General features: G+C 38.2%; 1 protein-coding gene across 3 annotated transcripts; it reads left to right on the forward strand.

Annotated features, from left to right (window-relative positions):
* LOC117305285 lies at positions 1-15,721 on the forward strand. Of its 3 annotated transcripts, none has more exons than XM_033790128.1 (15): positions 1-156; positions 2,698-2,860; positions 3,374-3,703; positions 3,989-4,336; positions 4,784-5,131; positions 5,843-6,196; positions 7,146-7,382; positions 8,325-8,387; positions 8,733-8,795; positions 9,813-10,013; positions 10,704-11,072; positions 11,493-11,822; positions 12,819-13,634; positions 14,314-14,433; positions 15,182-15,721. In XM_033790128.1, the coding sequence occupies exons 2-15, from the start codon at positions 2,755-2,757 to the stop codon at positions 15,223-15,225; spliced, it is 3,729 nt and encodes a 1,242-aa protein (XP_033646019.1). In that variant the 5' UTR covers positions 1-156; positions 2,698-2,754; the 3' UTR covers positions 15,226-15,721. The 3 variants fall into 3 exon arrangements, with proteins under 3 accessions (XP_033646019.1, XP_033646021.1, XP_033646022.1); XM_033790130.1 differs by having other exon boundaries at positions 9,819-10,013; XM_033790131.1 differs by lacking the exon at positions 5,843-6,196.
* The last annotated feature ends 1,221 nt before the right edge of the window (positions 15,722-16,942 follow it).

Raw genomic sequence — 16,942 nt, forward strand, 5'->3', positions numbered from 1 at the left:
ATCTGACATAATCTGACATGTGTACAAACATAGCACACGTGGATAAAATGTCATCGCTACACACCACCAGTGGATGTTTACATCGGAAATAAATCCAGTAAAAGTGATGGAAAAAATGCTGAAAATATAGTACATCTTAAGTAGAGTAGCTCAAAGGTAAGACTGACGAAATTCACAAATTTTTGGGGACATTTTCGTCACAATAATATGACTTCACTTACGATCATCATAATTAATTTGATAAAAAACAAAAATCATTTATCATTTTTTAACATTTCTAAAGAACCACAGCACCTCAGTAAGCTTTTTACTATCATTATCTTCAAACTGTGAAGTTTAATGATAAGCCGTCCATTGTGTTTTGTGAAATTGTGTTAGAAAAAAGTACATAGACTTTTAGGCCACCTTTTGCGCTGTTAATAATGTTAATGGCTCCGCTTATCGGTCTGATCTCAGCACGGGTCGTACCTAGCCTACTTAGCCCACCTTGTTGAGCTAGCTGTTAAAGGCTCCTGTTGATCGTGACGTCATGATCGCTAGGCATGTGCGTGTGACGTAGAGATGAGCTATATTATGGAAACTACCACCGCGCAACGTCACCTCTTACATATTCATATTTACCTTGTACACCACGCAAATTGATAAATCAGCGTAGCCATACCGCGTCACGTGACATTACCTCTTGGATATTCATGACTTGCAAGATTTGCCTGGTGCCCTGACTTCTCACGTCAAACAAGAAGAGAATCATTAAAACATGGCGGCGCCCAAGAACACATGTCATGTTAAATGTAATTTTTTTACACGTTTTTTTGGACCAATTTTTAAATCATTACATCTGGACAAAGTCATCGTTTAGTGAGACCTGTTATGTGTCATAGTAATTCCACAAATGTAAGGAATAAAATGAGGTATGTTGGAGTAGTATAGGACTTTTTTAAATGGGACAAATTTGCAATCAAACTACCACGCATTTTGCGACCTTTGAAAACTTTAAGACATGTATCGAAGGTGGGCTGTAATGGTGACAGTGATGAGACCAAGCGGAGCCATTAACAGCTCAACAAGGTGGGCTAATAGACCTTTTAAATGGCAAAATGATTTGCGTGTCTTGTGAGATTCACCCTCTATATTAGCACCACTTGTGTGGCCAAGGCTAGCTGAATCCTTATTCTTAGGATTTAGCTAGCCTTGGCCACACAAGTGGGGCTACCTCTATATATAATTATGAATGAGGTTCATGGGGGGGAATCGTGGAGACGATAGCGGAACGAAACTCATAGTTCTAGGAGTAGTTATCAATGATCTCGACGACGGTATGGAAGGCCCCTTAAGTGTTAATAATCACTGTATTATATTAAAATTTTATAACATTGGATTTTCAAACCGGAATGTGCACAGCCACAGACCAAAAAACAAACAAACACAAAAATTAACAACACTGACTCGATATGAATTGAAGTGCGTTATTATTAGGTGTTCGGGCCAACAGCCCGGAACACCTCTTATTTTTGTTCGTTTTTTAATTTTTATTGATACTTCTTCTTCTTCTTCTTCTGTACGTCCCTTGTCCCCTATAACAGAAACATCTATCCAAAGATCGTATGAATTTGAAACTGTACACATAGTTAGATATTCATTAGGAGAAGAAACTGTTGAAGTGATGCCTTGATGACGTCATTTGTTCTTGAGTTATGAAAATTCAAACTTTATTATTTCAAATAATTATAACTTTTGATCTACACGAGGGATTATTACAATCAATACATCATCAGAATATTAATTGAAAAACTCCATAAACGTCTCACAGACATGACCCCATTTTTATTTTGTCTTCCGGCTCAAAAGAGAGGTTGGAAATGTCAAAATTCACGTCTAAAGAACATTGTAAATCCCCCATTGGTATGTGCATAAACATTGCACGTAGGCATACACACAACGTGTAGTGTTAGCGGTGCAGCAGAGTCGCGCTCCAGGGACCGTCCATAGAGCGCGAAAAAGCTTAATGTAGAATAGTCTTCGTTCAAGGCGTTTAAATCATACATGCCCCTTACTTAAGGTAAATCTCTTCTACATTCGTCAATATTTCATAAGTTCACAATTCCTAAACCACACAAGCTATTTTGACAATCTATACATCAAATGAAAGAGCTTCCGTACTTTACAAAAATGGATATGTTGGTGAACTTTTGTTTACCTTTGAACCTGTTCAAACCGGGAGTGACAGTAAAATGATTTGAAAAGGCGTTATTTATTACCTTTTAGGTTGAAATATACATCCTTTGATGCTTGACCATCACAGCATACAAGTCTGGCAAAGGTCTGGCTTTAAAAAATATAACCGATGACGTCACCAAACATACACTTTTACTAGATGACGTAATCATGTTGTTTTGACAGTTTTTGCAACTTGAATCATTTATTACAAATCTGGAGAACAAAGCAAGGTGTAATATTTGTTTTTTAATCCAGGCTTTTACTCCCTGAAACCATGGAGGAATAAATTAATTCCTCCATGCTGAAACCGAACACCTCTCAATCTCTAGTTAATCTTGTATTCAACAGTTCTCAACACAATTGACACAGAATTGTTAGTTGATATATAAATGACATGGATATATAACTGACATAACACACAGGCTTTGCAACGTCTCATGCAACTCAAATAATACTGTACTGTTCTTTCTCTTTTTGCAGAAATTCAGCCACATTACGGTTGCATAAATCTAGCTCTGAATAGGCCTACTCAAAGACATGAAAGTAGTTTTATTTTGTCTTATCACCCTACCGCTGACAATGGTAGTGGTGTGCTGTGCTCCAAAAACTGTGGATGTGACAAATGATCGAAAGAAACGAAACGGTGAGGCAATAAATATTATTCACACAAATACATTTTTATTTTTTTTTATTTTATATTTTGATCACAATAAATCTAATTCACCTAGTTGTACAAAGTTTACATAATAATTAATTTTTGTGGCTTGATACAATGTTGATTTATAATGAGATGCAGATAATGTTTTAATAATTGAGCAAACACAATTTTCCTGGGCGTCTCGTTGCGACCCTAGCAGTTGACAACACGACATAATGCAAATCACTATTGTAACAGAAGCAGCCACTAAAGTGAAAAACAGTTTATTTATGAACTTTGCACAAAAGGGAAGAAGTATATTTTATCCAACTTTAATCAGACAAACGATTCAAACAATATTCTGTAAAGCTGACATTTAAAACTTCAACTGTATGTTCACATAAAATTCTCTCGCCTGTTTTAAATTTGGTTTTGGTTATGAAAAGCACTGGCGCACCTTGCAATGCAAACAACTCCTTTTCGAAACTACATACTTATCTCTCGGTGTTCATTTTACAGGTGATCACACACCCTTATACAAAGACGCCCTCTTTACCAGCCCCAAAACGGCATACTTCCAGAAGAACCAAACGCACTACCTGCGATGTACAACTTGGCGATTTGGGGAAAGACTAAGCTCAGTGTTCTGGTATAGGGGTGAAACCCTTGTGATCAGGTTATCTGATCAGCTGGAAAACATCAGAGCTGAACGGTACCAGTTGATGGATGATCAATCGGGCCTCATAATTTACAACGTCACTGATGACGATGGAGGACTTTACGATTGCCGAGTCGTACCAACAGCTACGAAGAGAGAAAGGCAGGGCCTGGTTAATGTCGAGATCCTCGGTAAGAGATCTTCGTAAGAGTCTTCGTTTTACTATTTCAAAAGTTTCTTTTACTCATAGATAAACAGCTGGTTATGGTTGCCGAGTCGTACCTATACAGCTAAGAAAAAAGAAAGGCATGGCCTGGTTACTGTCAAGATCCTCAGTAAGAAGTCTTCATTTAACTTTTTCAATTTGTGTTACTCACAAATTGAACACCTTTTTCTGCACTCCCGAGGAATAAAGTGCAGAAATCTTGTTTGCACATTATCAATTTCTTGTTTTTGTGTTTCCTCCATCTCTCCAGACTCTACATTTCCAGCAGATGCTGTTTCCATGGACTCAATAAACATGGCATTGTTGTCACAGAATGTCGACCGACAAAATGGCGGTCGAATCAAATGTCCCCATTCAACCATAGATGCCTCCGCAACCTACTGGTCCCTTGATAAAGGAGAAGGAGTCGATACTGATATAATTGGTGCCGAATACTCGAATGAAGACACCTTGGTACTTGATAAATATAAAGGTGACTATCAGATCGTGAATGGCGGAGACTTGCAGATACTGTCATTACAGCGCCCTCACCGGCGATTTTGGTGTCATCGCTTTCTGAACGGCATGGCAGTAGGACTCGTTAATGTCACTGGAGTAGGTAAGAATACGGAAAATGCACGGTTTGGTAGATGCTGACGGGAGCCGGGCACAGTCTCGAGATAATTTTTAAATACAGCACTTAACAGGAAACGGTGAAAGTGCTCATAACGAAGTTAATGATAATCTAAATTCTTTTATTATGTAAATAATGCAAATAAAAACTTCCTTTGTGTAGTTTGTGTAGCACTGAGGCGATAGCGTCTTTGAGGAAGGAGTGAAATGCAATTGGTTAAGTTTTGACATCCTTATTGTTTTACTGAGGAAAAAGTCAGAAGCAATCTTTCAACTAGTATTTTCTGATTTTTCTCACACCTGTTACAGTAAGCTAGTGTTTGTAACGTGCTTTTCCCACTATACGAATACTTTCAACGCAAGTGAATTTTGTAAATGAATGCAAAAAGTCGCTATGGTTAAAATAAATAATAAGTTCATTTTCTCTTCTTAGTCCTCACAAATCAAGAGAGGCCGATTATAACAGGCTGTGAACCTCCGCCTGGGGATGGATGTCAAGTAAACCCTGATAAAGATCTTCAACTCAAATGCAGCGTACTCAATGTCTACCCCAAGGTAACCTTGTATTGGAATGACGTCTCTAAGTGTGATACAAACTTTAAGGAGGAGTCTTTGGAGAGTTTTGATGATGATGCCAAGACGTTCAACCAGACCCAGCTGCTCACCGTCAAAGCAGGGAGCTTCTCTGATGATTGCCTGCCGAAGTTTGTTTGTAACGCGATCGGTGCAGCCATCCCAGTTCAACCTTTCAGTGCAGAGGTCACTCTACAAGTTGTATCAGGTACAATAAATAGGCAAGCATGCAGTCACCATGCCTACTACATTAGCTTGACAGATTAAAGGATACTTTAAAGCAAATATTTCACTTGAAAATTCTACAAAGTAAATTTCAGGTTTTTTTCATCGGTGTTTTATTCTTCTTCCATGGTTTGAATGTATTGTTCTTTCTTTCACAATATTTCGTCTGTAATAGCACAATGGTTTCCACATTACATGATATAAATAAATTTGCACGAATTGGTTTTCTGGGGTTGAACAAAGAATTGACTAGAGTGGGATTCGAACCAACGACCTCCGGATTAAAGTGCCGGCGCTCTACCAACTGAGCTATCTAGCCCTATATTGGCGGTGTCCCTATTTTGTCAATATCTTTGTGTGGGGGTGCCAGTCAGAAGCCATACAACCGTTAACTGCCGTGTAGCCGGGGATCACACCCAAATTACTGAGGTGCTGTAGGTTTTTGAGAAATGAGTAAAACAAAGTGAAATGCAATTGGTTAAGTTTTGACATCCTTATTATTTTACTGAGGAAAAAGTCAGAAGCAATCTTTCAACTAGTATTTTCTGATTTTTCTCACACCTGTTACAGTAAGCTAGTGTTTGTAACGTGCTTTTCCCACTATACGAATACTTTCAACGCAAGTGAATTTTGTAAATGAATGCAAAAAGTCGCTATGGTTAAAATAAATAATAAGTTCATTTTCTCTTCTTAGTCCTCACAAATCAAGAGAGGCCGATTATAACAGGCTGTGAACCGCTGCCTGGAGATGGATGTCAAGTGAACTTTAACCCTGATAAAGATCTTCAACTCAAATGCAGCGTACTCAATGTCTACCCCAAGGTAACCTTGTATTGGAATGACGTCTCTAAGTGTGATACAAACTTTAAGGAGGAGTCTTTGGAGAGTTTTGATGATGATGCCAAGTTGTTCAACCAGTACCAGCAGCTCACCGTCAAAGCAGGGAGCTTCTCTGATGATTGCTTGCCGAAGTTTGTTTGTAATGCGACCGGTGCAGCCATCCCACTTCAACCTTTCGGTGCAGAGGTCGCTCTACAAGTTGTATCAGGTACAATAAATAGGCAAGCATGCAGTCACCATGCCTACTACATTAGCTTGACAGATTAAAGGATACTTTAAAGCAAATATTTCACTTGAAAATTCTACAAAGTAAATTTCAGGTTTTTTTCATCGGTGTTTTATTCTTCTTCCATGGTTTGAATGTATTGTTCTTTCTTTCACAATATTTCGTCTGTAATAGCACAATGGTTTCCACATTACATGATATAAATAAATTTGCACGAATTGGTTTTCTGGGGTTGAACAAAGAATTGACTAGAGTGGGATTCGAACCAACGACCTCCGGATTAAAGTGCCGGCGCTCTACCAACTGAGCTATCTAGCCCTATATTGGCGGTGTCCCTATTTTGTCAATATCTTTGTGTGGGGGTGCCAGTCAGAAGCCATACAACCGTTAACTGCCGTGTAGCCGGGGATCACACCCAAATTACGATACAACCTGGGAAGCGGCAGCCAGGGGATCACCTTTAGGGGATGCGACTTTTTGTTTCAGATATCAATATAAACCACAAGGGAAACTGACTGGGTAAATTTTGAAATGATTTTTTTGGGGTTGAACAAAGAATTGACAAGAGTGGGATTCGAACCAACGACCTCCGGATTAACGTGCCGGTTTTCATTACAATTTTTTATTTACTTACGATTAAATCAAGCAATTCTGCCATCTGTTAAAGGGTCTAGGTAATAAGTACTTTTTCCTAACACAAAACACATCGCCCGAGTTATACCCTAACCCTAACCCTAACCTTACACAGTTTGAAGACTATGATAGTAGAAAGTTTACCTTGGAAATTTGTCTTACTGAGGTGCTGTAGGTTTTTGAGAAATGAGTAAAACAAATAATTTATGAGATAACGTTTTCTTAAGGAAAAAACATTGTTAGCCTCCATATTTTTAATTTTCATTATCTATAATTCTGTTTTATTATTATCTTACAGGTGCGACATGGATCATCTTTATCTTGTTATTTTTAGGTCTGTCTTTGATTATCATGCTTATTTTAGTAATAAGGAGACGTACCTTTCTTAGAAAGATCGTGAGATCTCCAAACGTCGAAGCTAATACGATGGAGTCTGATGACTCAAAATACCAATCACCTACATCTACCGAAAAGACTGAGATCGAGGTTGAGATCGAACCAGAAGACAAAGGATGCTACTTTGTAACACTTCAAGGTACCGTAGTAGTTCATTTTATTAGTGCCTGTTCACTTGCAATATGGAGTTAGGCCACTAAAGCGAGGCTTGATGGTCTAATTAGTCAGGTCCCCTATGTTCCTATAGTGTCATATGTATATGTAACATAAAAAGAACCAGACTGCACATCAAGTCACGTTGGCTGCGTCGATGTTCATGACTGTGTTTCCTTTACATGTTTGAAGAGCAAAGCATTTTGGGAAACAAGACTCGCATCTTTCAAATGGTACTCTTTTAATGGTTCAGTAACTTTCGAAACCGTTATTTTTTTCTTCTAAATGGGTAATTGAATAATTTTCAGATGTGGCCCGACAATTCAAAACCTATAGCAGAGTCGACTCTGCTTAAGACTCTGCTTAAATACTCTGCTAGAGTCAAACATTTAATATCATGCCATTATCTCATACCTTTGGATTGGTAAGCGGTTTGCAACAGCTAAATTGATTTGATTTTTTCATTTACAGAATCTTTAACTTGGTTTATTTTCTTTTTCTTTTTGTGTTATTATTACAAATAAGTGTAAGTTTGGCTTTAAATTACAGGGCAGCTAATTTATTGACTGTTCTTAATTGTCTTCGTGTTTACAAAGGGTGGGACGGCTGTGGAAAATACCACACAAATTCAACAAAGTCGTCAGGACACGTTTTATTTGCTTCTTTTTGAATATAAATTTTTTTAATTTTTAATATTTTGTTGATTTTGTTTTATACAACCGGAAATCGTCTCGTTTCATGTTAATTTATTTTGTATTGGTCTATGGGCTCCCAATCCATAAACCAACTTATAGGCCGGCCTGAAAAGCACAAAAAGTAACAACATGCAACGGCCTAAACCAATAACGACTCTGAATGCATTAGTCTATTTGTACAAGCACCAATTGATACAATTTTTTTCGATTTGTTATATCCTATTTCAACACAGACGAGAGGCAAACTATTAAAGACAAAGCATCACAATCTGAAGAGCTTAAACTAGTCGAAAATGGTGAGCAAATGATCTTCAAACTAAGTTGAATTATCGATTATGATTGGTCGATTATTAGCAACAAAAGTTAGAAATAAACCAGTATAAAACGGCCTATTCCATTTTCGTTTGTCTTACAAAACTAACAGTACAACATCTTACTGCACATTTAAAAACAAAAAACGGGGGAAAATAGTACTGCTTTGTTTGTGGTTTTGTTTTTATTTGCAAGATGCCTACACTTCCATTAACTATAATTGCTCGACAATTTTTTTCCAGAAATAGGGATACTGTGTTTAAAGCAATAGTGTTCTACAAGTGTGAAATAAAAATAATGCTCTCCGTTTTATTCTAATTTCTTTAAAGATGAAAGCCAAACGTTAATGCCCCAAACATCGCAAATTCAAGAACTGAATCTAGACGATCATGGTAAGTAGAGGAATTGTTTGTCCGATCTAAGTATAAAAAATGAGAGCATAGAGCTGGCCATGTTTATCTTTAAGGGAAGGTACACGTTTGGTGATTACTCAAAACAAATATTAACTTAAAAAATGACTTGGTAACGGACATTGGAGAGCTGCTGATGGTAGTATAAAACATTGTCAGAAACGGCTCCCTCTGAAGTAGCATAGATTTTTAGAAAGAGGTAAATTCTCACTAAAACAATAAAAGACTTCTAGCTAGAAGTCTTTTATTCCTATCTGAGAACACACAAAATCGTCCAACAAGGGTTTTTTTTTCATTCATCATTTTCTCGCAACTTCGATGACCAATTGAGCCTAAATTTCCACAGGCCTGTTATTTTATGATGGGATACACCAAGTGAGAACACTATTTTTTGACAATAACCAAACGTGTACAGTGTCTTTAAAGCAAGACTTATTTCCGAAACAGCAAAACATTTGCAGTTGTGGCCCGAATTATGTTATTGAAACTGATAGTGAATTGTTTCGCACGACATTGAAATAACAATTGTGTTCACAAAACTTACATGGTATATGAGGATGGACTTTGTGGAAAACTTCACCAAACTTGCAATTTGTCTGAAAAAAATTAGTACTAAATCTCGATGATATCGCAAAACTAAAACGTACTTACTGGGGTCTGTCACAATTTGTGTACATCTTTTCACTGTTGATTTTTTTTTGGAAGAGTGCCTTCATTCCAATCCTCTAGTTTTCAAGAAACATTGTCATAACAAGGGATGGTTACATCCTTGGTTAGAGTAAAATCAATTCATATCCTCTGGCTTTTTATCAAGAAACATACCATTGGGACGGTATATCATTTATACTGGAAGAGTACATTTCTGTTCCAATCCACTAGTTTCAAGAAACATTGTCATAACAATGAATTATTACACCATTGGTTTTTGGATGAGTACACTTAATTCCAATTCTCTTCTTTTTCAATAAACATTTTTATCTCATTTTCATTCTCTCTCAATGACAGAACATGTTGAGATCCACCCATCAGGTTCTAGTAGTTTCTTCCTCCGTCGAATGCTAACCCAAGCCCAAAATATTGTTGTTAACATTCACAATCATGTCATTAATAAAACACCCACAAAGCGGAATCGAAGAAAACCAAAGCAGAAGAAAGACGGAAAGGGGGGCGCATCCTATCAAACAATTTCCGTGGAAGCTGGTGAGTAAATACTTTGTAAATTATAATTAAAACATTTTGTTTTTTTTACGGACGGCTCCTAAAGTGGAAGATACTATAAATAAATGGTAAACTTGCAGGTACAACCCTGTGTCAATCTCTTTAGTTTGAGTGTTGGCTGAGCCGGTTTGGTCTCAAATAATGTTTTCATTTTAAACTCGTGTGACCCTTAAGCCTGGTTCATACTTCCTGCGAATGCGAATGCGAAGCGAATTTGACGTGAAATTGACGTCACACCCTCCTTTCGCAGCGATTATCGCAAGGGGGTAGAGCAGAAGGCAACGGCTGCGAATTGTTCGTTGCGAATTTGTGACGTCAAGATTTGCTTCACATTCGCAGGAAGTATGAACCGGGCTTAAGGCCATGTCTTAGCGAAGCATCGACTGTTTTATCACTTTAATAGTTCTTCTTTACTGTTCACCAATTCTGATCTTCAAACAAAGATAAACATTACTCAAGGAGTGCATTTTGGCGACCCCAGTCAGAGACATTGGTCATCGGTTGAGCGTTTTCGCGAGTTGCGTGTTCGGTTGAGCGCGGTGACGATGCTGTTCAGACCAACCGCTAACCGACTTGTGGACTCTGTTTGGGCTTTGGTTAGGGTCGCCAAAACGCACTCAACGTTGCCATCTTCCGTGACCGTGAAAATAATTTTTCTTTTAACAATTTCAGTTCCAGAGTCATCTCCATCTGATCAACATAACTTGGAAGTTGAGATGCACGAGAACTCACTTACAAGTCCACGGCAATTAAACATGGCGGATTCAACACTTCAAGAAGGGTACGAAGCTGATGAGACAAATCTTCAAGACGTTTCTGTTATTCAGGAGACTCCGGATACTCGTGATGACCCTCAAGAGCATTCCGATCAACAGACGTCCCCCAAAGAGGTTACTTGTGAACCTCTGCAGAAAGTAGAACCCCGTCACAACATAAATGAAGCTAATTCTGAGCCTCATCTGACCGAAGATAAGGCGAACCTTCAAAGAGAGGATCCTTCAGAGATATCAGTTACTGAGGATGAAGCTGCTTGCCCAACAGGTATTGTAGTTATAAGTGTGGATTATAATTATTAAGAGCTCGCGAGCAAAGGACCGGTATGTCTGCTGCCCTCTAGTGACAGTTGTAGTCAAATGTCTCCCACTGAACCCAAAAAACTGTAGATATCCTTAGGCCCTTTTTGAAACCACGGGTTTGGCGTTGGATTTGGCTTCGGATTTGGCTTCAGGCTCCGTCCTCTCGTCTGAAGCCCTGTACGCAAAGCACGCTCAATATTGTCAAAACAACTGCGGGGCCAAGCTAGCTTGAGTCGTAGTCGTAGCCATAACTGCGTGTATTCGCCAAATTGGGACATTTGGCCTCATTTTTGAGTCTTGAAGTGTGACGTCAGATATTCAGGCTAATTATGATGCTTTAATATTATTGAATTTATAAATTCACAAAAATCCAAATTTTTTCCAGATGCATTTAATGGAGCATCATCTGAAATACAGACAAGCACAGCCTCGGATAACACATCTTCACAGAAACAAAATGACGTAATACAAGACGAGAACCAACAGAGCAAAGCACCTGAGCAATCACCAGCTGCCTATGGAAAGATCCCTCCGAAACGTAAAAAAACTCATGGAAAGACGCCTTATCAAAAGTCAAAGAATGTTCAAAGTGAGATCAAAGATTCTTTGAAACCAAAAGGAGTGGTCAATCAAGCTGCGGGAAATTCTAAGCATGCAACGGGAAGAGATACTGGCAACGTAACTGATGAAGAAACAGAGCTTCGATTAACTCCAGGTAAGCATGCACATTGACAAAATAATTCCCCTTGCATGTAACGGGTGATAAGATTAAAAAGTTAATTTCATGAAGCCTGTAAAACCCAGACTGTGGTTTTTTTTTCCTTCAGAGTTTGCTACTAGTTTGCCCAATTCCATAGATCTGCTAAGCACCAAAATTTGCTAGCGTTAAATTTCTTCCTTGATAAAAACAGGATCATACCAATCAAATTTCCACGTGATTTTCAGAATAAGCAAACAACAGCTGAATACCAGTAACAAGCAATATGCAACAAATAGAAATTTGGTTGGTAATAGATAGATAGAATGGTATATTACAAACAATTCCTCACAGCACAAAGGCTGAATTACAAAAAAATTACATTAATTTAAAAATTGAAATAAAATCGGAGGCAAATTGGTAAAAAAAAAATATGTGGAATAGTTAGCCATTACCTTAAATCAACACATTGCATATTGCACATTGAAACTGAATTAATTTAACTCAATTTCCCTTTTTTTTTTACAAGGAAGAAATTTCATGCCAAGCAAATTTGTGTGCTCAGCAGCGGCTCTATGAAATTGGACCCTCGGCAGGACTGCATTAAAGTGTCAAAAAAAATTGCACACGTTTCTGCCTGATTAATAAAGAACTCCCCCCAAAAAATATTGCTTTCTGGAAAAACAGTTTCACAGAAATTAATAATTCAATATTTTTAACTGCTGTAAGTCTAGCTTTCATTCGCTTGTATTAAAGGAACATTATGGAAACAAGTTTTTGCTAACAAAACAGGTGCTGGCAGTGTAAGCACTTTATGTAATCCACCATACTGACAAACCTGTAGAAGTTTGAGATAGTTCGGCCATATGGGTCACAAGAAAATAGTGAAAACCCGAAATGTAGATCTGTGATCTTAGACAAGTTTTGATTTCTTACCAGTTCTATAACATTCCTTTAAAAACTCTGGAGAATTTTTGTATTGATATGTGTATTGTGACTGGTTTTTATCTCCAGATTCCGGTTATTCGGGCAGTGCACATTGTGGTCCTGATGGTAATGATGATGCTGTTGCTCCTGAAGAAAGCTCCGAAGAACAATCTGCTAAGCCACAAGTCACCCAACCCGCTCTTAATAACGACTTCAATACTGAGTCAAGTCCTACAGATCCACTCCTCGATCCAACTGTCAATCCAAACTCCGAAGATGTTCAACATCCACATAAAAAAGATCCAACTCAACAACCTGAATCAATCATGAAACAGCCGTCACCTCATCCCAATCCTTTTCCAAACGTTACCCCTCAAGAACCCTCTAGTGACAACCCGTCTCAGAAAGAACAAGACGCTCCTCCTCTTTCATTACCTTACAACGCCCAGATTCAAAGTGACCCATATTACCCTTCCCCGGGTTCGAACACGATAAATCGCTGGCTTGATGACACACCCAAAGCTGGCATCCCTGAACCATCGCTCCAAACAAGCCCTCAAGCTCCTCTTGCAGACCAAGATGATGCACCAAAAACTGGCATCCCTGGATCAACGCTTCCAAGTCCCCAAGCTGACCAAGACGGTCATGTTCGCGCCCAAAGACCGGTAGTCTCTCCCCAATCTGACTACTGTGAACCATCTCCTGGTGTTGGTCCAGAATCAAATGGAAGCAGATACCCAGATCGCTTTTCAAGCGACGATGAATCCATGGTTTCCGAAAGCGGTAATGAGGTAGCGGATGACACGCCGCATAATGGCGTCAGTGATGACGTAGGTTACGATCAGCAGCACGAAACGCCCTCAGTGGAGATGGATGAAGGAACTGCTGATGACATTTCACAGGGTTGGTATCAATTCAATTTAATAACATTATCTGGAATAATCGTATCTAATGGAAGTGAGGCACTATAGGGATTTGAAAAGTGCTTAAATGTCACCTACTTAAATGTGTGTCACATTCAACTTTGTTTTATACTAGACTGAGTGTGTGAATTGAATGTTTAAAGGCAGTGGACACTATTGGTAACTGTCAAAGACCAGTCTTCTCACTTGGTGTGTCTCAACATATGCATGAAATAACAAACATGTGAAAATTTGAGCTCAATTGGTCGTCGAAGTTGCGAGATAAGAATGAAAGAAAAAACACCCTTGTCCAACGAAGTTGTGTGCTTTCAGATTCTTGACTTCGAGACCTCAAAATCTAATTCTGAGGTCTCGAAATCAAATTCGTGGAAAATAACTTCTTTCTCGAAAACTACGTTACTTCAGAGGGAGCTGTTTCTCACAATGTTTTATACTATCAACAGCTCCCCATTACTCGAATACCAAGTAAGTTCTTATACTAATAATTATTTTGAGAAATTACCAATAATGTCCACTGCATGCCTTTAACAATGTAAATTTTTTCTTTCGCACGACCTTTTCATTTTTACTGACGATTTAATTTGATGAGCTAGGTTCGATATCTCATTTTTCCGTATTCGTTGGTCCCATATACTTAATTTTGTTTTCGTAAAATACAGCTTCTCCTCCAGATATAGAAATGAAAGAAGACGAAATTGTTGAACGTCCAAAACGTGACCCCAAGGAGCGACAGTCAAAGACCAAGGATTTGCTGAGGAAACAAAACCCTCTTAAAATTGGCAAGTCGTTTGAAATGTTTTGTACAGCTGCTGTTATATCTTTTAGTTTGGTAGCAGTTCGTATAGACCTTTATCACGGTGTGGGCATCTTGATTTTACTCCATTCCAACTCATTGTAACCAAACTGAGGCTGGACAAAATAATAGTCTGGTGCCATGTTTGCGCAATGAATGTTAGCATTCATTACTGTTATTGGAAACAGGGAACATGACCAAGATGGTGACAGCGTGATAAAGGTCTAGTAGATAAGTTCTTAAATCAGCCATAAGCCATAGCCGAGCAGACAGACTAAAGCTGGACCAGCAGGGGAAAAAGATAAACTTAAATCAGCCATAAGCCATAGCCGAGCAGACAGACTAAAGCTGGACCAGCAGGGGAAAAAGATAAACTCATTTGTTTGCCTAAAGTTGAAATAAGCGGGGCACAGTGAACAATACATGTTATTTTGACTGGTAGCCTTTCGTGTTGACAAGTTAGTTTGTGCGCTTCAGGTTTATAAAGTTTGACACAAGTCATGTCATTATCACTTTTTGCTCAGCTATCTTTTGGATAACATTTGCCGCACAAACTAACAGATTGAAGTGTTTAACATTCAATGCAATGGTTGGATGCATTAGTTTCGCGCTCCATACCCATGTGTGGCGTATATAAAAGCAGCATTGAGGATCATGTTTTGTGTGTGTTTTTTCTTTTATCACAAAATATTTTACTGAAGTGGTATCTTTCTTCCTCTTATTTCTTTTTCCAGATAACTTTGTAGCCCAAAGACTGAAAAATTCTACCGGTTATTGATCATGGTGTTTGACAAGGGCGGTTTTTGTTAAAATAAAACAACGGATGAGCTCTGAGTTCTTTACCAAACAGTTCGCGGTACCTCATGGGAAGCAGTCAGCTAAAGGTTACACTTCGTGAAAGATGCGAGTCAGAGACCAGACTTGTCGTGTACGACGTCACAACGGGACTTGAAGTATATAAACTTCACTCGTTATAGATATCCTCTTGTCATTGCTTGTATTTTACAAACTACTTATTTTTTAAGTATATGTTTTTAAAGTTAAAACTCTTTAGAAGTTTGATCCTTACATTGTGCACTTTTTAAAATTTTGTACGATGTGAAGCGCCTTACTGTTTACAGTATGCTGTTCACAATAATAATGGTTCTTCATGGAATTCTTACTCTCTCAATGTAAAGGAGTGAACAACCACTTGTTTGTCCGCCATAACCCTCTTGCAATGGGCCATATGGCGGACAACTCTTTTTGGAGTGAAAGACGGGTACTTTCAACTCGATTTAGAGTAAAGTTCGTTCTTACACACCCAAAAAGAGTGACACAGACTGACTTTCACTCTCAAAAGAGCAAAACTGACACAACAAGAGAGTGAATGTCTTTCTTTTCCATTAAGAGATTAAATGGACAAAGACAAGAGCTACGTATGGGCAAAGTGGTCAGCGTCATCGATGGAGGGGTTTGGCTTACAGTCTACAATGATGATCGAATAATGGTGGTTCTTCATGGAATTGTGAATTCCTAAATGGGCAAAGTAAGTGCAAGAGATCCAGTGTAGGTATTCCTTGAAGACCACTTTTGTCAGTGTACATGTACAGTAGTAGGGGTAGAAAATTCATTGTGTTATTATTCAAGTTAGTTAATTCCAGGTTCTAGTTAATTGCCCTTTCCTGTTTACATTGTCCCTTCAGCTGTTTTATTGCACCCCTGTACATGTAGGTTGTTATTTCTTAGAAGTCTTTTGTTACATGTTGGTAAACAGTTTCTTAATCCTTTGGTAGTGTATTCACCCATACAGTGCACTGTATATAATTATAATCAGATAGCAGCCTGGCAGCGCAGGGATGTGTTCTAGCTCTCTTCTTCAAGTTTTGATTTCTTCACCATGTAATTTTGCCTGTTTCAAGTATTTTCTGCTATTCTGGACTCGGTATCCTAACGCCATTTTGATTTTAATTTGTAACTTTTCTTTGGCACTGGTTTTTAGTTTTAATCTGGTTTAACTGTGTTTGTATTTTAGTTTTGGTTTAGTTGAGTTTTTTAATAGTTCTTGGTTTAGGTTTCCTTTGTTTAAGTTGAGGTTTCAAACAGAGTAATTTTAAAGTGCGAGGTCCAAGTCCATTCGTTTTGGTCTAGAGGTTTTTATTGTTTAATACTGTTTTTGTTGATTGATTTATAGTAAATAAAGCTATTTTTTATTATTTTGTTGAGAAACCTACATTTTGAGTCACTGTTCCTATTTTTTTGCATCTCCTCGCATCTTAGCCCTATCCGATCTTGGTTTATGTCATTTGTTCAAGTGAGTGCCCCCAGAGTTAGCATTTTTATTTACATGTACGTGTAGTTTTATTCATTTATTTTCCAAGTGTACCCTTTTTCCGGGTTACATCAGCAAATAGGTTTGAGAAATAGGGTTGTTAATTGAAATAGCAATCTGCTGTTAATTGACTGTATTTATCTACATGTACATGTATACCACAACTGGTTAATTTGACAATTAC

Source organism: Asterias rubens, chromosome 22 (assembly GCF_902459465.1).
Source record: "Asterias rubens chromosome 22, eAstRub1.3, whole genome shotgun sequence".
Classification (NCBI taxonomy): domain Eukaryota; kingdom Metazoa; phylum Echinodermata; class Asteroidea; order Forcipulatida; family Asteriidae; genus Asterias; species Asterias rubens.

Coding starts and splice junctions, on each gene's coding strand:
- LOC117305285 (XM_033790128.1), top strand. CDS start 2,755: ATGAAAGTAGTTTTATTTTGTCTTATCACCCTACCGCTGACAATGGTA. Junction 7,383..8,324: donor CTACTTTGTAACACTTCAAG/GTACCGTAGTAG, acceptor ATTTCAACACAG/ACGAGAGGCAAACTATTAAA. Junction 11,073..11,492: donor TGAAGCTGCTTGCCCAACAG/GTATTGTAGTTA, acceptor AATTTTTTCCAG/ATGCATTTAATGGAGCATCA.